The sequence below is a fragment of the Sus scrofa genome, chromosome 9 (genome assembly GCF_000003025.6).
Source record: "Sus scrofa isolate TJ Tabasco breed Duroc chromosome 9, Sscrofa11.1, whole genome shotgun sequence".
Lineage (NCBI taxonomy): Eukaryota > Metazoa > Chordata > Mammalia > Artiodactyla > Suidae > Sus > Sus scrofa.
In genome coordinates, this window is record NC_010451.4 from 52,771,587 (window position 1) to 52,791,371 (window position 19,785).

General features: G+C 38.8%; 1 protein-coding gene across 1 annotated transcript in view; it reads left to right on the forward strand.

The window, feature by feature from the left end:
* CHEK1 (checkpoint kinase 1) overlaps positions 1-19,292 on the forward strand; it is a 31,655-nt gene extending 12,363 nt beyond the window's left edge. The window contains exons 8-13 of the mRNA XM_005667481.3: positions 778-873; positions 5,863-5,971; positions 6,857-7,034; positions 7,330-7,461; positions 16,439-16,540; positions 18,235-19,292. Of these exons, the coding sequence (XP_005667538.1) occupies positions 778-873; positions 5,863-5,971; positions 6,857-7,034; positions 7,330-7,461; positions 16,439-16,540; positions 18,235-18,330 (713 nt within the window). The 3' untranslated portion in view covers positions 18,331-19,292. The remainder of the gene's footprint in view (positions 1-777; positions 874-5,862; positions 5,972-6,856; positions 7,035-7,329; positions 7,462-16,438; positions 16,541-18,234) is intronic.

Sequence of the window (19,785 nt, forward strand, 5' to 3'; positions counted from 1 at the left end):
AAATCTTTGCATTTATTACAAATATTTTGGACAGTTTGTCATATATTTTTATTGTTTATGCTATTTTGATATGCAGAAGTGCTATATTTTTATTTATTTAAATTTAATATCTTGCCCTTTTGTGGTTTCTGACTATATTGTCATGTTTGGAAAGATTTTTTCTTCCCTCATCATTAGAAAAAAATTCCCTATGTTTCCATTTGTGTTTATGGCTTAATTTTCTTCCTTTTCATCCTTTAGATTTAGTTAGTCCTAATTAAATCTAAAGGATTTAGATTGAATTTAGATCTAATAAGTCCTTTAGAAAATCTTTTTGGTGTTGATGGTTTTTTATTGTCTCTTAAAAGTTTATTTGAGGAGTTCCTGTCATGGTGTAGCAGAAACGAATCTGACTGGGAACCATGAGGTTGCGGGTTCAATCCCTGGCCTCGCTCAGTGGGTTAAGGATCTGGTGTTGCTGTGAGCTGTGGTGTAGGTCGCAGATGCGGCTCAGATCTAGCGTTGCGGTGGTTCTGGCATAGGCTGGCAGCTATAGCTCCGACCGATTGGACCCCTAGCCTGGGAACTTCCATACGCAGCTAGTGCTGTCCTAAAAAGCAAAAAAAAAAAAAAAAGAAGAAGAAGAAGAAGAAAGAAAGAAAAAAGTTTATTTGAAAGGCAACTCCTCTTATAAAACTGTGTGAATGGGAACTTACTATATGTTCTGCACCACAAGCTATAGGCTTTTCTGATCTGTGTGACTCTTTTATAAATGTTATCTTAATGTTTTGTTTTTAGCCCTGCTGCATAAAATCCTAGTTGAGAATCCATCAGTAAGGATTACCATCCCAGACATCAAAAAAGATAGATGGTACAACAAACCACTTAAGAAAGGTAATATCCTAAAATACAATTCTTTTTTTTCTGTGAAAGAAAAGGTACTTGCAAAGTCAGTATCATAAGTCAGCAACACAAGGTAGCTGTGGTTTCTGTCCTCATGGAGATGATAAGGTCTAGCACAAAAACCCCAGAAATATAAAAAAATAATTTTGTTTATTAATAACTATAAAGTGGAAAGTCAGTGTACTGTAGCTAAAAATTTGACCAAGTCTTAACTGGCAGAGAAAACGTATCCTCCTTAGGAAATCACATTAAATCTAAGATTTGAAGATTAAAGGGGAGCTAACCAGATGAGTACAAGCAAGATGAGTGGCAGACTCTGAATACAGAAGTGGCATTGGGGATGTCTTGGAGTTTAGAAAGCGGTGCATTTCAGGAACTTGAGAGAAGACCAGTATGGCATGGACCATGTCTGGCTTATTCACCGTTGCATCACTGGTGTTTCACGATGTGAGGCATGTTTTAGGTATTCAGTACACTTTGTAGAGTAAATAAATGAATAGAGAGGGGGAAAGGGAGGGAGATTTGAGAAGAGGTTACAGAGATAAATAGCAATCAAGTAGTGGAGGACCTTGTAAGCCACGTTCGGGATCTTGGACTTTAACTAAAGGCCGCCAGGAAAACCTTTTGAGAGATTTTAAGCAAGGAAGTGACGTGCTTGTATATTCAGTTTTAAAAGACTTTTCTTCATTGTTTTTGATCCTGGATGTGAAAAGATGGTAATGTGGACTAGGTTAGAGACAGGGGATTGGAAAGAAGAGTTAGATTCCAAAGAAATTTAAGAGCTAGAATTGATAGTACCAGTGATTGTTTTTATACGGAAAATGAAGGGGAATCAAGGATGTCTCCTTTCTGGTTTGAACAACTGTGTAAATGTGAAACCATTTACTGGAGTGTAACTCAAAAGGAGAAACAGATTTGGGGGGAAGTTTTATTTGATTTTGGACATGTTGACTTTGGGAAGTTAAGTAAAACTGTCTCCTAGGGGTGTGTGCATGTGTGTAACTAAGGAGACAGCTAAGCTGAAGATGTCAATTTAGGTATTTTCTGCAAATAGGTGGTAAAATTTAAACTGTGGAGGTAGATTAAATTGAGTATATAGAATCTTAAAGAATGCTAAGGTTTGAGTTGGAGGCAAGGTAAACAGAAAAGTAGGCAGAAAGATGGAACCTCAGGCAAACCTGGAATAATTGAAGCTAAGGAAAGAAAATGTGTGACAGTGACAGATACTGTTAAATGAATTAATAATATGAAGCCTAAAATTTTGTTCAGTGGATTTCATGATCTTGGCAGGAACAGTTTTTTGTGTTTTTTTTTTTTTAAGACGCAGAGCAAATAGCTTTTGTATTTATTTATTTATTTCTGCTTTTTAGGGCCACACCCATGACATATGGATATTCCCAGGCTAGGGAGTGGAATCGGAGCTACAGCTATCAACCTACACCAGAGCTTAAGGCAACGACAGAACCCCAACCCACTGAGTGAGGTCAGGGATCGAACCTGCATTCTCATGGATGCTAGTCGGATTTGTTTCTGCTGCACCACGACTGGAACTCCTTGGCAGGAGCAGTTTTAATGGAGGGTTGAGAGAAATCTCTAGAGTACAGTGATTCTAGTCTAAAAGATTTAAGAAGTAGAGTGTAGATAGCTTAGTAAAGAAGTTCAACTGGGAGAGTACAGTAGCTGGGGATAAATAAGGAATTTTTAACTCTTTCCTGAATGTTTTTTTTCCTTCCACCTTATTCTAATTGAAATCCAGCTGTCCCCTGAGTATACTGCTTCCTCTCAGTTGGTAGGTGTTTTCTTTCTAACAACCTCTTTTTTTTTTTTTTTTGGTCTTATTGCTATTTCTTTGGGCCGCTCCTGTGGCATATGGAGGTTCCCAGGCTAGGGGTCCAATCGGAGCTGTAGCCACCGGCCTACACCACAGCCACAGTGACTCGGGATCCGAGCCGCGTCTGCAACCTACACCACAGCTCACGGCAACGCCGGATCGTTAACCCACTGAGCAAGGGCAGGGACCAAACCCGCAACCTCATGGTTCCTAGTCGGATTCGTTAACCACTGCGCCACGACGGGAACTCCTCTTTCTAACAACCTCTTACCCTCGGATCTGAGAGTGGGTAGGCATCTCCTGGTTCTTATCTTCACTGTCACTCTCTCCCTACTTCCCTCATTCCTTCATTCCTCCCCCCTTCATTTTGAATCATATTATCAGACTCTCCTGTCCACTATTCCATCCTTGTAATAATCCACTTTTGAACCTCAGATTAAAATTCCCACCCCACTATCACCTTTCCAACACAGCTTCTTGTTGTAATTTTTGTCATGGTTGTTGTTGGTTTAAATATTCATTGGGATGATCCTTGCAGTATCTTCACCTCCCATTTCCTTGACTTTCTCTCCGCTAGCGATCTTGTCTTCAAGCATTCTGCTCTGACCACCAGTATATGTTTTTCTGGTTTCCTCCCTCTAGCTCATGACTCCAGCCATGCTTTGACCATAGCTAAACTTGCAATCCATTAATTCTACTGCTTTCTCAGTGTATTTTATCTGCCTCCTCTCTAGGTCCTGAGTTTTATCCTCACTATTTTAAATCCCAAGGTTAGTTAAAATTATGACTTTATATTTATCTTCAACTTCCCTACCCATTCTGTCTTCATCATACTTACTGAGTAAAACCTAATCCAAGTTTAATCCAGTTTTCCATGCATTCTACATTTAAATCTCCACACCAAATTGCAACTAGTGGGAAAAACACAACGATGTCTACTTTAAATTCAGAATCACTAATTTCAAGTGAAACCTTAATTCTTCAGGCAATCATAAGCATTTCCCCACTTTTACAACCCTACTCTCCTAAATTATATTTTTATACCTTTTCTTTTCTCTTCAACTTCTAATACTTCCTCTTTATCTTCACTCTCAGTTGGTGGTGATACTTCCTATTTCTCTGGGAAATAGAAGCAATAACAAGGGAACTTCTGCAAGCTCCTACCACCATCTCCACCTACCTAACTGCCTCTATGTTCATATTCTCTGCTATTTCCCCTGTTGCTGGATAAAGAGTCTGCTCCACATAGAATCCAGTTCTTTTTCTTGTGCATTAGACCTGGTTTCCTTTTGCCTATGCAGGGACATTGGTTAGTAATTTCTTTTCTCTTTCTCCTGAATCGTTAATTTTCCCCTCTTTACTAGATCTTTCTGGTCAGCATACCAGTGTGCTCTTTCTCCCATTTTACTGTCTGATACATAGTAGGCTTAATAAGATATTTGAATTGGAGTTCCCATCGTGGCTAAGTGGTTAAGGAACACAACTAGCATCCTTTGGGATGCGGGATGGATCCCTGGCCTTTCTCAGTGGGTTAAGGATCCAGCATTGCCATGACCTTTGGTGTAGGTGGCAGATGAGGCTCAGATCTCAAGTTGCTGAGAATGTGGTGTAGGCCAGCAGCTGTAGCTCCGATTCAACCCCTTGCCTGGGAACCTCCATATGCCGAGGGTGCGGCCCTAAAAAAAAAAAAAAAATTTGAATTGAATTAATGGATTAATAAATAAAAAGTTTGGCTAAACCTAATCATGTTTAAGAGGAAGAAGCTAAAAAAGTCTGAGAAGGAATAAAAGAGTGTCAAAATCCCTGAGAGGCAGGAGGGTATGGGCTCAAATACAAGTGGAGGAATGAACAGTTGATGGGAGAATGGAAGGGAGAAGAGGATGGGTTGGAATGCAAGTAAGTTAGCAGGTTTGGTAGTGGCAAGTTGAGGGAGCTTCCACTGGCTTTAGTTTCCTTGTGAAATGAAAGGTGGTATCATATGCTAAGTAGTGAGATACTGGAGGGTGGTCTTGGTAATTTGATAGGAGTGTAGAAGTTTTGAAAATATCATTGTGGGTAAAGGGAGAGGAAACTGATTACAGAAACAGGACTGACTGTCAGAGTGAGGATCCAGCTGAGGGTTGCAGCCATGAATTTATAGTGGTGATATAGTCTGTACAGTGGCTATTCTTGGTAAAGCTTTTCCAGAGGATCAAAGAATGTTAGAGCAGATTTATAATGTTCATTGTCACTACCACAAATTATTTTTTATATTTTAAAAAGTTTCGATCCCTTAGCTGGGTCTCTTGGTCTTAATAGAACATTGTTCTGTTACCATAAATGGTACCATTAAAATTATGGCCTTAATACGATACCCTACACTTGGAACATACTTACAGGTCAGGATTTATTAAATGTGTAGTTTGTACAATTTGGCAGGTGAGTCCCAGTAAATTCATTATGACCACATTTCTCCTAAAATCATGTAGGAAGAGCCACTATTTGTTGCATAAGTATTTTGTGTTAAATAAATGAATTTAGATGTGGTTTCACTTCTTCAAGTTGCCAGCTGGGTTTAAAAAATATCTCCCGGGGAGTTCCCTTCATGGCTCAGTTGTTGGTTAGAAACCATGAGGCTGCAGGTTTGATCCTGGCCTTGCTCAGTGGGTTAAGGATTCAGCATTGCTGTGAGCTGTGGTGTAGGTTGCAGATATAGCTTGGATCCTGAGTTGCTGTAGCTCTGGCATAGGCTGGTGGCTACAGCTCCAATTCGACACCTAGCCTGGGAACCTCCATATGCTGTGGGAGCGGCCCAAGAAATGGCAAAAAGACAAAAAAAAAAAAAAGTCTGCCAGAGTTCCCACCGTGGCGCAGCGGAAACAAATCAGATTAGGAACCATGAGGTTGCAGGTTCAATCCCTGGCCTCATTCAGTGGGTTAAGGATCTGGCGTTGTCATGAGCTGTGGTGTAGGTCACAGACGCGGCTTGGATCTGGCATTGCTGTGGCTGTGGTATAGGCTGGCAGCTACAGCTCTAATTCGACCCCTAGCCTGGGAACCTTCACATGCCATGGGTGCGGCCCTAAAAAGACAAAAAAAAAAAAAACAAAAAAACAACAAAAACTGCCTAGAAAACTTGAAAGCATTTGTATATATATTTTCTCTTTTAGGGGCAAAGAGGCCCCGAGTCACTTCAGGTGGTGTATCAGAGTCTCCTAGTGGATTCTCTAAGCATATTCAATCCAATTTGGACTTCTCTCCAGTCAATAGTGCTTCTAGGTAAGACTGATTATAAAAGATCAAGAGTAGTTCCATGTAATAGTTCACATGAAACATAATACATGAATATGTTATTAAGATGAGAAGTTCCCACTGTTGCACAGTGGGTTAAGAATGTGTTGTTGCGGGAGTTCTTGTCGTGGCGCAGTGGTTAACGAATCCGACTAGGAACCATGAGGTTGCGGGTTCAGTCCCTGCCCTTGCTCAGTGGGTTAAGGACCTGGCGTTGCCGTGAGCTGTGGTGTAGGTTGCAGACACGGCTCGGATCCTGCGTTGCTGTGGCTCTGGCGTAGGCCGGTGGCTACAGCTCCGATTCAACCCCTAGCCTGGGAACCTCCATATGCCCCAGGAGCGGCCCAAGAAATAGCTAAAAAGACAAAAAAAAAAAATAGAATGTGTTGTTGCGGAGTTCCCCTCGTGGCTCAGTGGTTAACAAATCCGACTAGGAACCATGAGGTTGCGGGTTTGATCCCTGGCCTTGCTCAGTGGGTTAAGAATCCGGCATTGCCGTGAGCTGTGGTGTAGGTTGCAGACGCAGCTCAGATCCTGCGTTGCTGTGGCTCTGGCGTAGGCCGGCGGCTACAGCTCCGATTTGACCCCTAGCCTGGGAACCTCCATGTGCCTCGGGAGCAGCCCAGGAAATGGCAAAAACACACATACAAAAAAAGAATGTGTTGTTGCCACAGCTGTGGTGTAGGTTGCAGCTATAATTCAGATTCATTCCCTGGCCCAGGAACTTCCATAAGCCACTGGTGTGGCCGTAAAATAAAATAAAAAAAAAAAGATGAATATAATTTTTATCTGTGAGAGTGGAATGGTAAAGTGATATATGAAAGGCCTGATGAATTTTATTTAAATATATTTTTCTCCATATCTTAATGCCAGTGAAGAAAATGTGAAGTACTCCAGTTCTCAGCCAGAACCACGGACAGGTCTTTCGTTATGGGACACTAGCCCTTCATACATTGATAAACTGGTACAAGGGATCAGTTTTTCCCAGCCCACATGCCCTGATCATATGCTCCTGAATAGTCAGTTACTCGGCACCCCAGGATCCTCACAGGTAAGGGAATTTAGTTTTTCAAATAAGTAACGGCAGCCCTTTGATTTTTTTTTTTTTTTTTTGTCTTAAAGTCACTCTCTCTTTTTTTTTTTTTTTTGTAATGTATAAATCTAAGAAATATAGTATTAACATGATAAAGTTTATTTATTTATTTTTGACAAGTGGAAGAGAATTAGGGGAGACATATATATAAGAATCTTACATTGGAGAAAAGAATTTTCAGACCAAGTAGCTATAATATGACTGCTTTTGGTGATAAATCTGATTTATTCAGCTTTCCTTTATTGACATGTAGAACCCCTGGCAGCGCCTGGTCAAAAGAATGACACGATTTTTTACCAAACTGGATGCAGACAAATCTTATCAGTGCCTAAAAGAGACCTGTGAGAAATTGGGCTATCAATGGAAGAAAAGTTGTATGAATCAGGTATGTTTCATTGGTTTTCATTATAATTTTTCCTGAAGAAAAATTTATATATTTGTGTAAAAGGCTATCATTATCAGTGTATTTTAAAAATATAAAGTAGGAGTTCCCGTTGTGGCTCAGTGGTTAACAAATCTGACTAGGAACCATGAGGTTTTGGGTTCGATCCCTGGCCTCACTCAGTGGGTTAAGGATCTGGCGTTGCCGTGAGCTGTGGTATAGGTCGAAGATGAGGTTCGGATCTGGCATTGCTGCGGCTGTGGTATAGGCTGGCAGCCACAGCTCCGATTCAACCCCAGGCTGGGAACCTCCATATGTTGCAAGTGCGGCCCTGAAAGGCCAAATAAATAAATAAAAATATAAAATAATTGGTTTAATCTGTAAAAGAAACAATTGAAATGGAAGGAATTTAAGATCTTTACCTTAAGAAAAAGTGTTTCTTAAAAGATTTCTGTAAGGTTATTAAAAATATTATGATGCTTGTTGTTATTTTCTTAAAAACTATGTAATGTGCTTAAATTGTAACAGTTAACAATGGACTCCCTGTCCTTCCTCCCAATTTTTCTTGTTTAAATACTATAGTATATTTATAACATTGTCATTCTAATCTGTCTCTAAACTTCAAAAATCTTAGTATCATGAAAAACAGAGAGGAGTATCTTGTATTAAAGGAGACTCAAGAGACCTGATTAATAATTCAATACATCATCTTTCACTAGATCATGGGTTTAAAGGCAAAAAGCTACAAAGGATGTTATTGCAACAGTTGAGGAAATTGGAATAGGAGGAATTTTTTTTTTTGGCTGAACCTGAGGCATGTGGAAGTTCCCAGGCCAAGGATCGAATGCACACACAGTAGCGACCTGAGCAGCTGCAGTGACAATGCTGGACCCTTAACCCTCTGAGCCATGAGAGAACTCCTGAATATGGGTTTTATTTTATTTTATTTATTTATTATTTTTTTGCTTTTCAGGGCCGCTCCCAAGACATATGGAAGTTCCCAGACTAGGGGTCAAATCGGAGCTACAGCTATCACCCTATGCCACAGCACCGTGGGATCCAAGCTGCATCTGCAACCTACACCACAGCAGCTCCAGATCCTTAACCCCTTGAGCAAGGCTAGGGATTAAACCCACAACCTCATGGATCCTATTCCGATTCCTTAACCACTGAGCCACGAAAGGAATTCTTAGGGGTTTTATATTAGATTTTTTTTATCAGTGTCAGACTTCTTTGATGTGATTATAATATTGTGATTTGTAGCAGAATGTCTTTGTAGGAGACATGTTGAAGTGAAATGTATGCTGTTTATAAGTATAAAAAACTAAAAAAAAAAAGACAGTCACATTAAAAAAAGATAAGTAAAATATGCTTATCTAGGCTGATAAGGCTAATGAAGAGTTTGTGGTTATTCGTATGATTCTTCCAGTTTTTCCATAGATTAGTAATCTTTTAAAATTAAAAGAGGAAAATGTTTATTGCGCAGAAAGTTGAGGCCAGCCTGATTTTCTCTCACTTATACAGATAATTCACTCTTTTTTTTAATAAGTAGATTTGTTGGAGTTCCCGTCGTGGCGCAGTGGTTAACGAATCCGACTAGGAACCATGAGGTTTCGGGTTCGGTGCCTGCCCTTGCTCAGTGGGTTAACCATCTGGCGTTGCCGTGAGCTGTGGTGTAGGTTGCAGACGCGGCTCGGATCCCGCGTCACTGTGGCTCTGGCGTAGGCGGGCGGCTACAGCTCCGATTCAACCCCTAGCCTGGGAACCTCCATATGCCGCAGGAGCGGCCCAAAGAAATAGCAAAAAGACTAAATAAATAAATAAATAAATTAATTAATTAATTTAAAAAATAAGTAGATTTGTTGAGATAAGATTCACACAATATAAAAATCATTATTTGGGAGTTCCCGTTGTAGCTCCCCTGTAATGAACCTGACTAGTATCCATGAGGATGTGGGCTCAATCCCTGGCCTCGATCAGTGGGTTAAGTTGCTGTGAGCTGTGGTATAGGTTGCAGACTAGGCTGGGGTCCTGCATTGCTGTGGCTGTGGTGTAGGCTGGCAGCTGTAGCTCCACATCAACCCCTAGCTTGGGAACTTCCATATGCCATGGGTGTGGCCCTGAAAAAAAGAAAGAAAGAAAAAAATCATTATTTGAGCCATTTTAAATTGTACAATTTAGTGATTTTTAGTATAGTCACAAGATCGTGCAATTATCACCATTTAATTCTAGAACATTCCATTGCCCCCACATAAATCTCATACCAATTAGCAGTCACTCCTCAAATCTGTCTTCCCTTCATACCCTGGCAACCACTAATATACTTTGTGTGGACTGCCTTTGCTGCACATTTCATATAAATGGAATCATATAGTGTGTGATCCTTTGTGTTTGTCTGTTTTTACTTAGCATATTTTCGAAGTTAATTCATGTTGTAGTATTTTTCAGTACTTCATTCCTTTTTATGGGTGAATGATAGTCTGTTTTATGGATAGACTATGTTTTGTTTATCCATGTGTCTATTGATGGATATTTAGGATGTATCTATTTTTTGGCTATTATGAATAATGCTCCTGTGAATGTTTCAGGTTTTTGTGTAAACATAGGTGTTTTAGTTTGCCAGGGTTATCATAATAGAATCCCATAGACTAGGTGGCTTAACAGAAATTTATTTTCTCACAGTTCTAGACTCTGAAGTCCAAGATGAAGGTGCTGGAAGGGATGGTTTCCTATGAAACCTTGGCTTTAAATGGCCACCCCGTTACCACTTCCTCATATGGCCTTTTCTTGGCATGTACACCCATGTTATCTATCGATGTACCCTAATTCCCTTTTCTTCTGAAGACATCAGCCACATTGGATTAGGGTGCACTTAATGTTCTCATTTGAACTTAATTACCTCTTTAAAGGCCCTGTTTCCACATAGTCACATTCTGAGGCATTAGGGATTAGAGTTTCAACATATGACTTTAGAAGAGACACAATTTCAGTCCAGAACAATATATTTTCAGTTTCTTAGGTATGTACCAATGAATGGAATTGCTCAGGCTTTTGGTAACTCTATGCTTAACTTTTTGAGGAGCTGCCAACTGATTTTCCAAAGCAGCTATACCATGTTACATTCCTACCAGCCATGGTTCCAATTTCTCTACATCCCTGCCAACACTTGTTAGTTATATGTTTTTAATTATAGCTCTCCTTGTATGTAAAGTATTATCTTATTGTGCTTTTGATTTGTATTTCCCTAGTGACTCATGATGGTGACCATTTTCTCTTATGCTTATCAGCCATTTATATATCTTCCTTAGAGAAATATTGCTTAAATCTTTTGATCATATTTTAATTGTGCTGTTTTTCGTTTTACTGTTGAGTTCTTAAGAGTTCTTTATATATTATGGATACTAGATTTTGATCAGATACCTGATTTGTAAATATTTTCTCCCATTCTGTGAAAGAAAATTCATTCTATTTACATTTTAGTGTCCTTTAATCCCCCCAGATTTTTAATTTTGATAAATTTCAGTTTATCTGTTTTTCTTTTTTGTGTGCATGTGCTTTTGTTGTTGTTGTTTTGTGTGTGTGTTTTTCTTTTTTGTTGCTGTCCTTTGGATATCAAGTTTAAGAAACTGTTGCCTAATTCAGGATCATGAGGATATATACTTTTGTTTCCTTCTAATACTGTAATAAGATTAGCACATATATTTAGGTTTTTAATTCATCTTTTAGTCAAATATTGTATATAATGTGAGGTAGGGGTCCAAATCCTATCTTTTACACGTTAATGTCCAGTTGTTCAGAACTATTTATTGGAAAGACTATTCTTTTACCTTTGAATCATCTTGACACTCTGTTCAAAAAAAATTGGCCATAGGTGTATGGGTTTATTTCTGGACTCTCAGTTCTTTTCCTTTGATCTGTATATCTGTGCTTATTCTAGTACCATATTGTTTTGATTGCTTATTTAGCTGTGTGATGAGTTTTGAAATTACAAAATGTGAATCTTCATTTCTTTTTTTTTTTTTTTAAGATTGTTTTGGCTATTTTTGGTCCTTGCATTTCTATTCTAATTTTAGGATCAGCTTGTCCATTTCTGTTTAAAGAAAAAAAAAAAAGGTGTTTGGAATTTTTATATGGATTACATTGACTTTGTAGATTAATTTGGGGAGTATTCTTATTTTAATAATATTGTCTTCCAATCCATCAATATGGGATGTCGTCCCATTTATTTAAATTTTGTAAAGAATATCTTGTAGCTTTCAGTTTACCTCCTTGGGAAGGTTTAGTCCTGAGATTTTATTTATTTATTCATTAAAAAAAAATTTTTTTTTCTTTTTTAGGCTGCCCTGCGGCAAATGGAGTTCCCAGGCTAGGGAACAGATCTGAGCCATGGTTGCAACCTGTGCCTCAGCTGTGGCAGCACTGGATCCTCTAACCCACTGTGCTGGGCCAGGCATCAAACCTGTGTCCTGGCTCTGCAAGATGCAGTCATTCCCACTGCGCTATGGTGGAAACTCCTAGTCCTGAGATTTTATTCTATTTGTTTTTATTGTAAATAGAATTCTTTTTTTTTTTAATTTAATTTTCAAATTGCTCATTGTTAGATATGCATATATATATATATATATATATTTTTTTTTTTTTTTGTCTTTTTGCCTTTTCTACGGCTGCTCCCTCGGCATATGGAGGTTCCCGGGCTAAGGGTCCAATCGGGAGCTGTAGCTGCTGACCTATGCCAGAGCTACAGCAACAGGGGATCTGAGCTGCGTCTGCAACCTACACCACAGCTCATGGCAACACCAGATCCTTAACCCACTGAGCAAGGTCAGGGATCGAACCCACAACCTCGTGGTTCCTATTTGGATTCGTTAACCACTGCTCCACGACAGGAACTCCATGCATAGATTTTTTTAAATTGAACTTATATCCTATAAATTCATTATAGCTCTGCCTCCATCTTGGCAGATTCTTTAGTATAGTCTTATAAGGTCGTTATTTGCAAATATACTTCTTCCTTTCCAGTATTGATGCCTTTCATTTTTTTTTCTTGTTTTGCCTTGTTTTTTTCTTGTTTTGCCAGTTTGCTGGCATCTGAATGTTGTTGAACATTTTTTTTTTTTTTTGTATTCAAAAGGGATTTGGTCTGTAGTTTTCTTGTGGTGTCTGGCTTTGGTATTAAGGTAATACTGGCTTTAGAGAATGAGTTAGCACTGTGTTAAATGGGAATGGTGAAAACAGACTTATTTTCTTGTTCCTGATAATAGGATAAAATTTTCAGTCTTTTACCATTAAGTATGATGTTAGCTTTGAGTTTTTCATATACACTATTTATTAGGTAGAAGAGATTCTTTCTAATTTGTTTGTCACATGTTTTATTATGAAAAGATATTAGATTTTTTCAAATGCTTTTAATGCCATCTATTTTGATGATCGTATAGGATTTTCTCCTTTGTTAATAGGGTGTATTACATTAGTTGATTCATATTTAGAGCCAACTTGCATTCCTGGGATAAATCTCACTTGATCATGGTGCATACTTGTTTTAGTGTGTTGATGGATTCAGTTTGCTGACGTCTGAATATTGTTGAACATTTTTTTTTTTTTTTTTGTATTCAAAAGGGATTTGGTCTGTAGTTTTCTTGTGGTGTCTGGCTTTGGTATTAAGGTAATACTGGCTTTAGAGAATGAGTTAGGAAGTGTTCTCTTTTCTTCTGCCTTTTTTTTTTTTTTTTTTTTTTTTTTGTCTTTTCAGGGCCTCACCTACAGCATGTGGAAGTTCCCAGTCTAGGGGTTGAATCAGAGCGGTAGCTGCTGGTAACCACCAGCCCACGCCACAGCCATAGCAACATGAGATCCAAGCCCTGTCTATCACCTACACTGCAGCTCATGGCAATGCTGGATCCTTTAACCCACTGGGCAAGGCCAGGGATTGAACCCATGTCCTCTTGGATACTAGTTGGGTTCTGCCGAGACCAGCTCAGCAGGATGGGGCTGAAGAATGGGTGCTATGAAATTTAAGGAAAAAAGTTAACATAAAACAAGACACAGACACTTATCTTAAGTAAAGGTGGGAACCGGGGGACTCAAGGTCTCAGTGACCAAGAGCACTGCCTTAGGAAACCACACTGCTTTTATTGTGTTTTTTAGGATAGTGTCACGTGAGAAGGGGGTTGTAGGTGCAGGATATAGGTTTTTTTTAAGTTACTTTAAAAGTCACATAGCCAGTTGCTGATTAAGCTTTTACTCTGACCTTTAGGCATTTAACAATCATTAGCTCTTGAGGAAGCTTGGCGGCAGCTATCTATGCATAGCATCTAGAGAATCACATTGTGCTTCTGCAGGTGGCTTACCTATCTACAACAACCCAGAGTGCCTAGGTTTGCACCTTGGTTCTTCTTTGCTAATGCATATCCAGCTAACAACCCCTCATAAACCCCTTGGGGCTATGGGGCTCCTCTTTTATTCTTAAGAGGACGTACATGCTGTGCAAATGGGAGTGCCAGTCTGCACAGGTTCGGTGTGCCTAGACCAACGCATTAAGTCCTCATTCACCTGACCCTATGAAAACTTATGCCTTTAGGTCTTTGTTCTTAAGCTTAAGTCATTCACATCACTGCGACTGTTTTTCAAGCAGGAAGATGGGGTAAAGTAAAGTAGGACAAGATAGCATTTTCAGCAAAGAGGCTAAGAAAATATTGTAGAAACTTGTCTCGCGACAGGGTTCATTACTGCTGAGCCACAACAGGCACTCCCTAACCCTGTTAGTTTTTGGCTGATAAATTTTAGAGTTTGGATTCTAGATAAATATGTTTGTAATTGCAGTGTCTTATTGATGCTTAATTTTCTTGATCCGTTTAACATTACTGTCCTTTATCTCTTGCAAAATTTTTCGAAGTCTCTTTTGTTTGATATTAGTCTAGTATAGTCACTTCAGTTCTGTTTTGATGGTAGTTTGCATGGATTACTTTTTCCCTTCTTTTGCTTTCAAGCTATTTGTGTCTTAATTTAAAATGAGTCTCTTGGGAGTTCCCTGATGGCTTTGTGGTTAAAGAATCCAGCATTGTCATTGCTGTGGCTCAGGTCACAGCTGTGGTGTGGGTTTGATCCCTGACCTAGGAAGTTCTGTATGCCATGGGCACAGCCAAAAAAAATTGAGTCTATGGATAGTATATGTTTGGCTTAAGTTTTTTAAGTTTGTTTTGCCAATCTGCCTTTTAATTCAAGATTTTAATCCATTTACATTTAACATGATTATTTTGGTTTTTGGGTTTTTTTGTTGTTGTTTTTTGTTTTTGTCTTTTTAGGGCTGCACCCACGGCATACAGTGGTTCCCAGGCTAGGGGTCTAATCAGAGCTGTAGCCGCCGGCCTACACACAGCCACAGCAATGTGGGATCCAAGCTGCATCTTCAACCTACACCACAGCTCACAGTGAGTGAGGCCAGGGCTCGAACCCACAACCTCATGGTTCCTAGTCAGATTCATTAACCACTGCGCCAGGATGGAACTCCCAACGTAATTATTGATGAGAAATGACTTATTTCTATCTTTTTGCTATTAGTTTTCTTTTTCTTTCATTTTTCTTTTTAGGGCTGCACCTGAAGAAGATGGAGGTTCCCAGGCTAGGGGTCCAATTAGAGCTATAGGTGCTAGCCTATACCACAACCACGGTGACACAGGATCCAAGCTGTATCTGCAACCTATACCACAGCTCATGGCAATGCTGGACCCTTAACCCACTGAGCAAGGCCAGGAATTGCACCCGAAACCTCACCGTTACTAGTCAGATTCATTTTTGCTGTGCTACAACAGGAACCCCCCCACCCTTTTTTTTTTTTTTTTTTTTTTTGGTCTTTTTGCCTTTTCTAGGGCCGCTCCTACGGCATATGGAGGTTCCCAGGCTAGAGGTCCAATGGGAGCTGTAGCCACCAGCCTATGTCACAGCCATAGCAACACCAGATCCTTAACCCACTAAGCAAGGCCAGGGATCAAACCCACAACCTCATGGTTCCTAGTCAGATTCATTAACCACTGAGCCATGACGGGAACGTCTAGTAGTCATTTCTTGAAGTGAGAATTATTATAGATGTTTTTGTATTTTGGGCTGTGCTGCTGATCTTGCTTGGGTTCATTCATCAAGCTGTAGTGGGTGACTTTACTGTGGCTGGTGGTCTAAGATAGACTCAACCACATTTGCAGTCTTGGTGCTAGCTGTTAGTTGGGCCTTTTTTCCCCTGTCACCCTTCTAGCCTGGGCTTCCAAAACAGAAACTGAAAGTTGAAAGGCCTCTCAAGACCTTTGCCATCTCTTGATCACTGTTGTAGCTTTTCACCCACAAATCTGGCCTCTTTTTCTTTCTTATGTTTTAATAGTCTTGTTCTCCTTCTCAGTATGCTTTTATTTTCTTCAATTGTTTCTTCTCTCAGTTATATTTTGGTAAAATACTAAATATATTTTGTTGATAGGAGTTTACATAGACTCAATCCCTAATAATGGCACTGCGTCCTGTTTACAAATAGGTCTGGTTGGACTCACACATACCCATTGGGAGAGGAAAGCCCCTGGAAGGAGTGAGAGTTTTAGCTGCCACTGCCTCATTATAGAAATGCCTCTCAAAATTTTTTTTTTTTTTTTGCTATTTCTTGGGCCGCTCCCGCGGCATATGGAGATTCCCAGGCTAGGGGTCCAATCGGAGCTGTAGCCACTGGCCTACACCAGAGCCACAGCAACGCGGGATCCGAGCTGCGTCTGCAACCTACACCACAGCTCACGGCAACGCCGGATCCGTTAACCCACTGAGCAAGGGCAGGGACCGAACCCGCAACCTCATGGTTCCTAGTCGGATTCGTTAACCACTGCGCCACGTCGGGAACTCCTGCCACTCAAATTTTTATCCCACCAGTATCGCTGAAATGAGCTTATAGTTTTTATTTAGAGTATTTTCTACCCACACATCTGGCTTAACCTTATCTTTGTTGTCTTAGGTTACTGTATCAACAACTGATAGAAGAAACAATAAACTGATTTTCAAAGTGAATTTGGTAGAAATGGATGAGAAGATTTTGGTTGACTTCCGGCTTTCTAAGGTATGTAGAATAGCACATTAAAAAAAAAAAAAAAAAAAAAAAAAAAGACTTTGTTTTGCTGTGTTAAGGAAGTATTACATGTTCATTTTAGAAATTTTAAAAATACAAAAAAGTAAAAAGATAAAAATAAGAATCAAGTTGAATTTTATCCAAGTAGAACACAGATTTATTTTTGATATTGTATTATATCAGAATAACTATTAGTTACAGTGGGAAAATAAAAAAAATTATAAAAAAAAAAAAGAATAACTATTAGTATAGCCTGACTACTATTTATGTACTATATGAAAATATTCTTATGTGGAGTTTTTTAATGGCATTATATTTGTAAATATATGGTAACTTGGTATTTTTAGTTAATATTATGAACATCTATTGTCGTTATTCTTCTAAAACACAGTTTTTTCAAGTGACATTTTCTTTACTATGAAAGTTTTTGGGTTTTGGAGAAATAAGTAACAAATAAGAAAATAAAAATAGTCCTAAATGATTTTCACTCTTAAAATAATTACTCTTAATTATCCTTAATATTTTGTAGCATTCTAAACTTCTTACTAAATTTGAATATAATGGTTCTGAGTTAATAAAATTATGATTTTCAAAATGCACATTATGGAGTTCCCATTGTGGTGCAGAGGCAACGAATCTGACTAGTAACCATGAGGTTGTGGGTTTGATCCTCAGCCTCGCTCTGTGAGTTAAGGATCCAGCATTGTCCTGAGCTGTGGTGTGCATCGCAGACATGGCTCAGATCCTGCATTGCTGTGGCGTAGGCCAGCAGCTGTAACTCTGGTTCAACCCCTAGCCTGGGAACCTCTAGATGCCGGGGGTGTGGCCCTAAAAAGACCCCCCCCCAAATTGCACATTATAATTAATGAACTTTTATGTTATAAGCAGTTCTGTGACTAATACTTGTATATGAAGAGTTCATTTCTGATTCTCTCTTTAGAAATTAGTGGTTCCGAGGTTATAAAGCCATTGATACATGAGACCGAAATAGCGTTTTCCCTATTTCCTAAGAGATTGCACGTGGCTCTAAATGAGGTTGGAGGAGTAAGTCACATTCTTTATATTTGAGATTTGGTATAATAATGTCCACGTGCTTGGTATGAAATTAAATTAAGATCCTAGTATAGTGAAATTCTTCTCATAACAGAATCACTGGCTTTGTAACCATGGTATTTTGGCAAGACCTACGTGTAGTTGTGTAGCTTACTTTTAGTTTATAAGCTCCCAGTGCCCATAAAAAACAATGTCATATGTCCAGATATACCAACACTTGAAACGACTGTTACCACTGTTTCTGCTTTCTGGGCCCAGTGTTGTGGGAGCAGCGATGGGCCTCAAAATCAAATTATTATTATTATTTTTAATAACGATTTTTATTTTTTCCATTATATCTGGTTTACAGTGTTCTGTCAATTTTCTACTGTACAGTGTGGTGACCCAGTTACACATACATTTTTGGATTCACTACAAGTGATAAGACATAGTTCCTAGTGCTATACAGCAAGATCTCATTGCAAAATCAGAATTATCTATATAGCCATTTCTTCTAGCAAGATATTCTGTCCTCATAAGAGAACCTGAATGTACCTAGGGATGTTTCTACTTAGCACTAAAGAAAGTTTGATTTTATGGCATAATCTCTTTTATTTGACATTAATTTTGGCTATTATTTATTCCTAATATAGGGTGATGGATTGGAATTCAAGAGACACTTCCTGAAGATTAAAGGGAAGCTAAGTGATGTTGTAAGCAGCCAGAAGGTTTCGCTTCCGGCCACATGATAGATCTGCTGGCTCTGGGATTCCTGGTGAATATAGTGCTGCTATGTGGACATTATTCTTCCTAGAGAAGATTATCTTATTCTGCAAACTGCAAACAGTAGTCCCCAAAGAATTGTCTTCCCTCTAGCCAAACATTTTCCAATTCTTTTTGTATGTTCTTCATGCAAATAATACCTATATCTTAATTGTAAGTACAACTTTGGGCAAAGGGTGGATAGAATTCATTAGCTATTTCTTCATCTGCGTTTAGTGTCTGAATTTGAGACCCACGTGGTGGAAACCAAGTTTTGGGGATACATGAGTTTACCAACTTTTATACCAATATAATGAAAGATGATACTTCTGTCCCATTTTTACCAAAACATTTGGTTTCATCCAAAAAGTGTGTATTTCCTTCACATTGACATAATTACGTGGATGGCTTGGTAAAAACAATCTTGTGATTTTGGGATAGTAGGCTTATCCGTCTGTGAAACAAAGCCAACTTCAAAAATCTTATCCCCAAGATTTGTACTTAAATTTTCAGAAGGGCCTGATCAGGTCTATAAATCTGATTTTGAATTATAACTATTAATTAAAATTGCAAGTAGATTTGTTTTTTTCTGATATAGTTAATAATATGTAAAATACTAATTAGTCTTTCAAATAGAAGTTGAGCATACACCCTAGTGCTTAACTACCTTTACTCTAAATTACTGTTGCACATTTTAAATATTTTTCTATATTATTTTCTACTTTCACAGCCATATTTTAATTCTTTATTACAGAAATAAATTTTATTTTGAAAGTGAACTAGCTAACTCTGTGAATTTATTGGTGACTAAGCTTCTAGGTGGCAAGGAATGAAAGAGGATGGAAAAAGAAAGCTATAATGGAAATAGATTTGATTCCTGACTCTTTTACCTATTAGTTTTAGTAAGCCCTTGTTCTCCCAATAAAACAGATTTTAACTTTTAAGTATATTTGACTGGGACCCAGTATTCCGTTTTCTTGTTAGTTTATAAAAAATTAGTTATCTTAGTGTGACGCCAAGAACATGAAATTTTGTAGAGTTTATCACATATAGTATATCCTGGTAAATTACATTACTGCAGTATACCCAAAGGAGAAATAAATTTGAACCTTTAGGCGGCTTCTAAGAATTGAGCCAAATGTGAAAGAAATTTTGTTCTTGAGAATTGTCAGCCAGCTACTAGTAACTCTCAGACTAAGTTATCTCTGGTTTTGACCTTTCTCCTGGGCTCTGGCCTTTTTTTTTTTTTTTTTTTTTTCTGTCATTTTGCCTTTTCTAGGGCTGCTCCCACGGCACATGGAGGTTCCCAGGCAAGGGGTCTAATGGGAGCTATAGCCACCGGCCTAAGTCAGAGCCACAGCAACACAGGATCCGAGCCGTGTCTGCGACCTACACCACAGCTCACAGCAACACCAGGTCCTTAACCCACTGAGCAAGGGAAG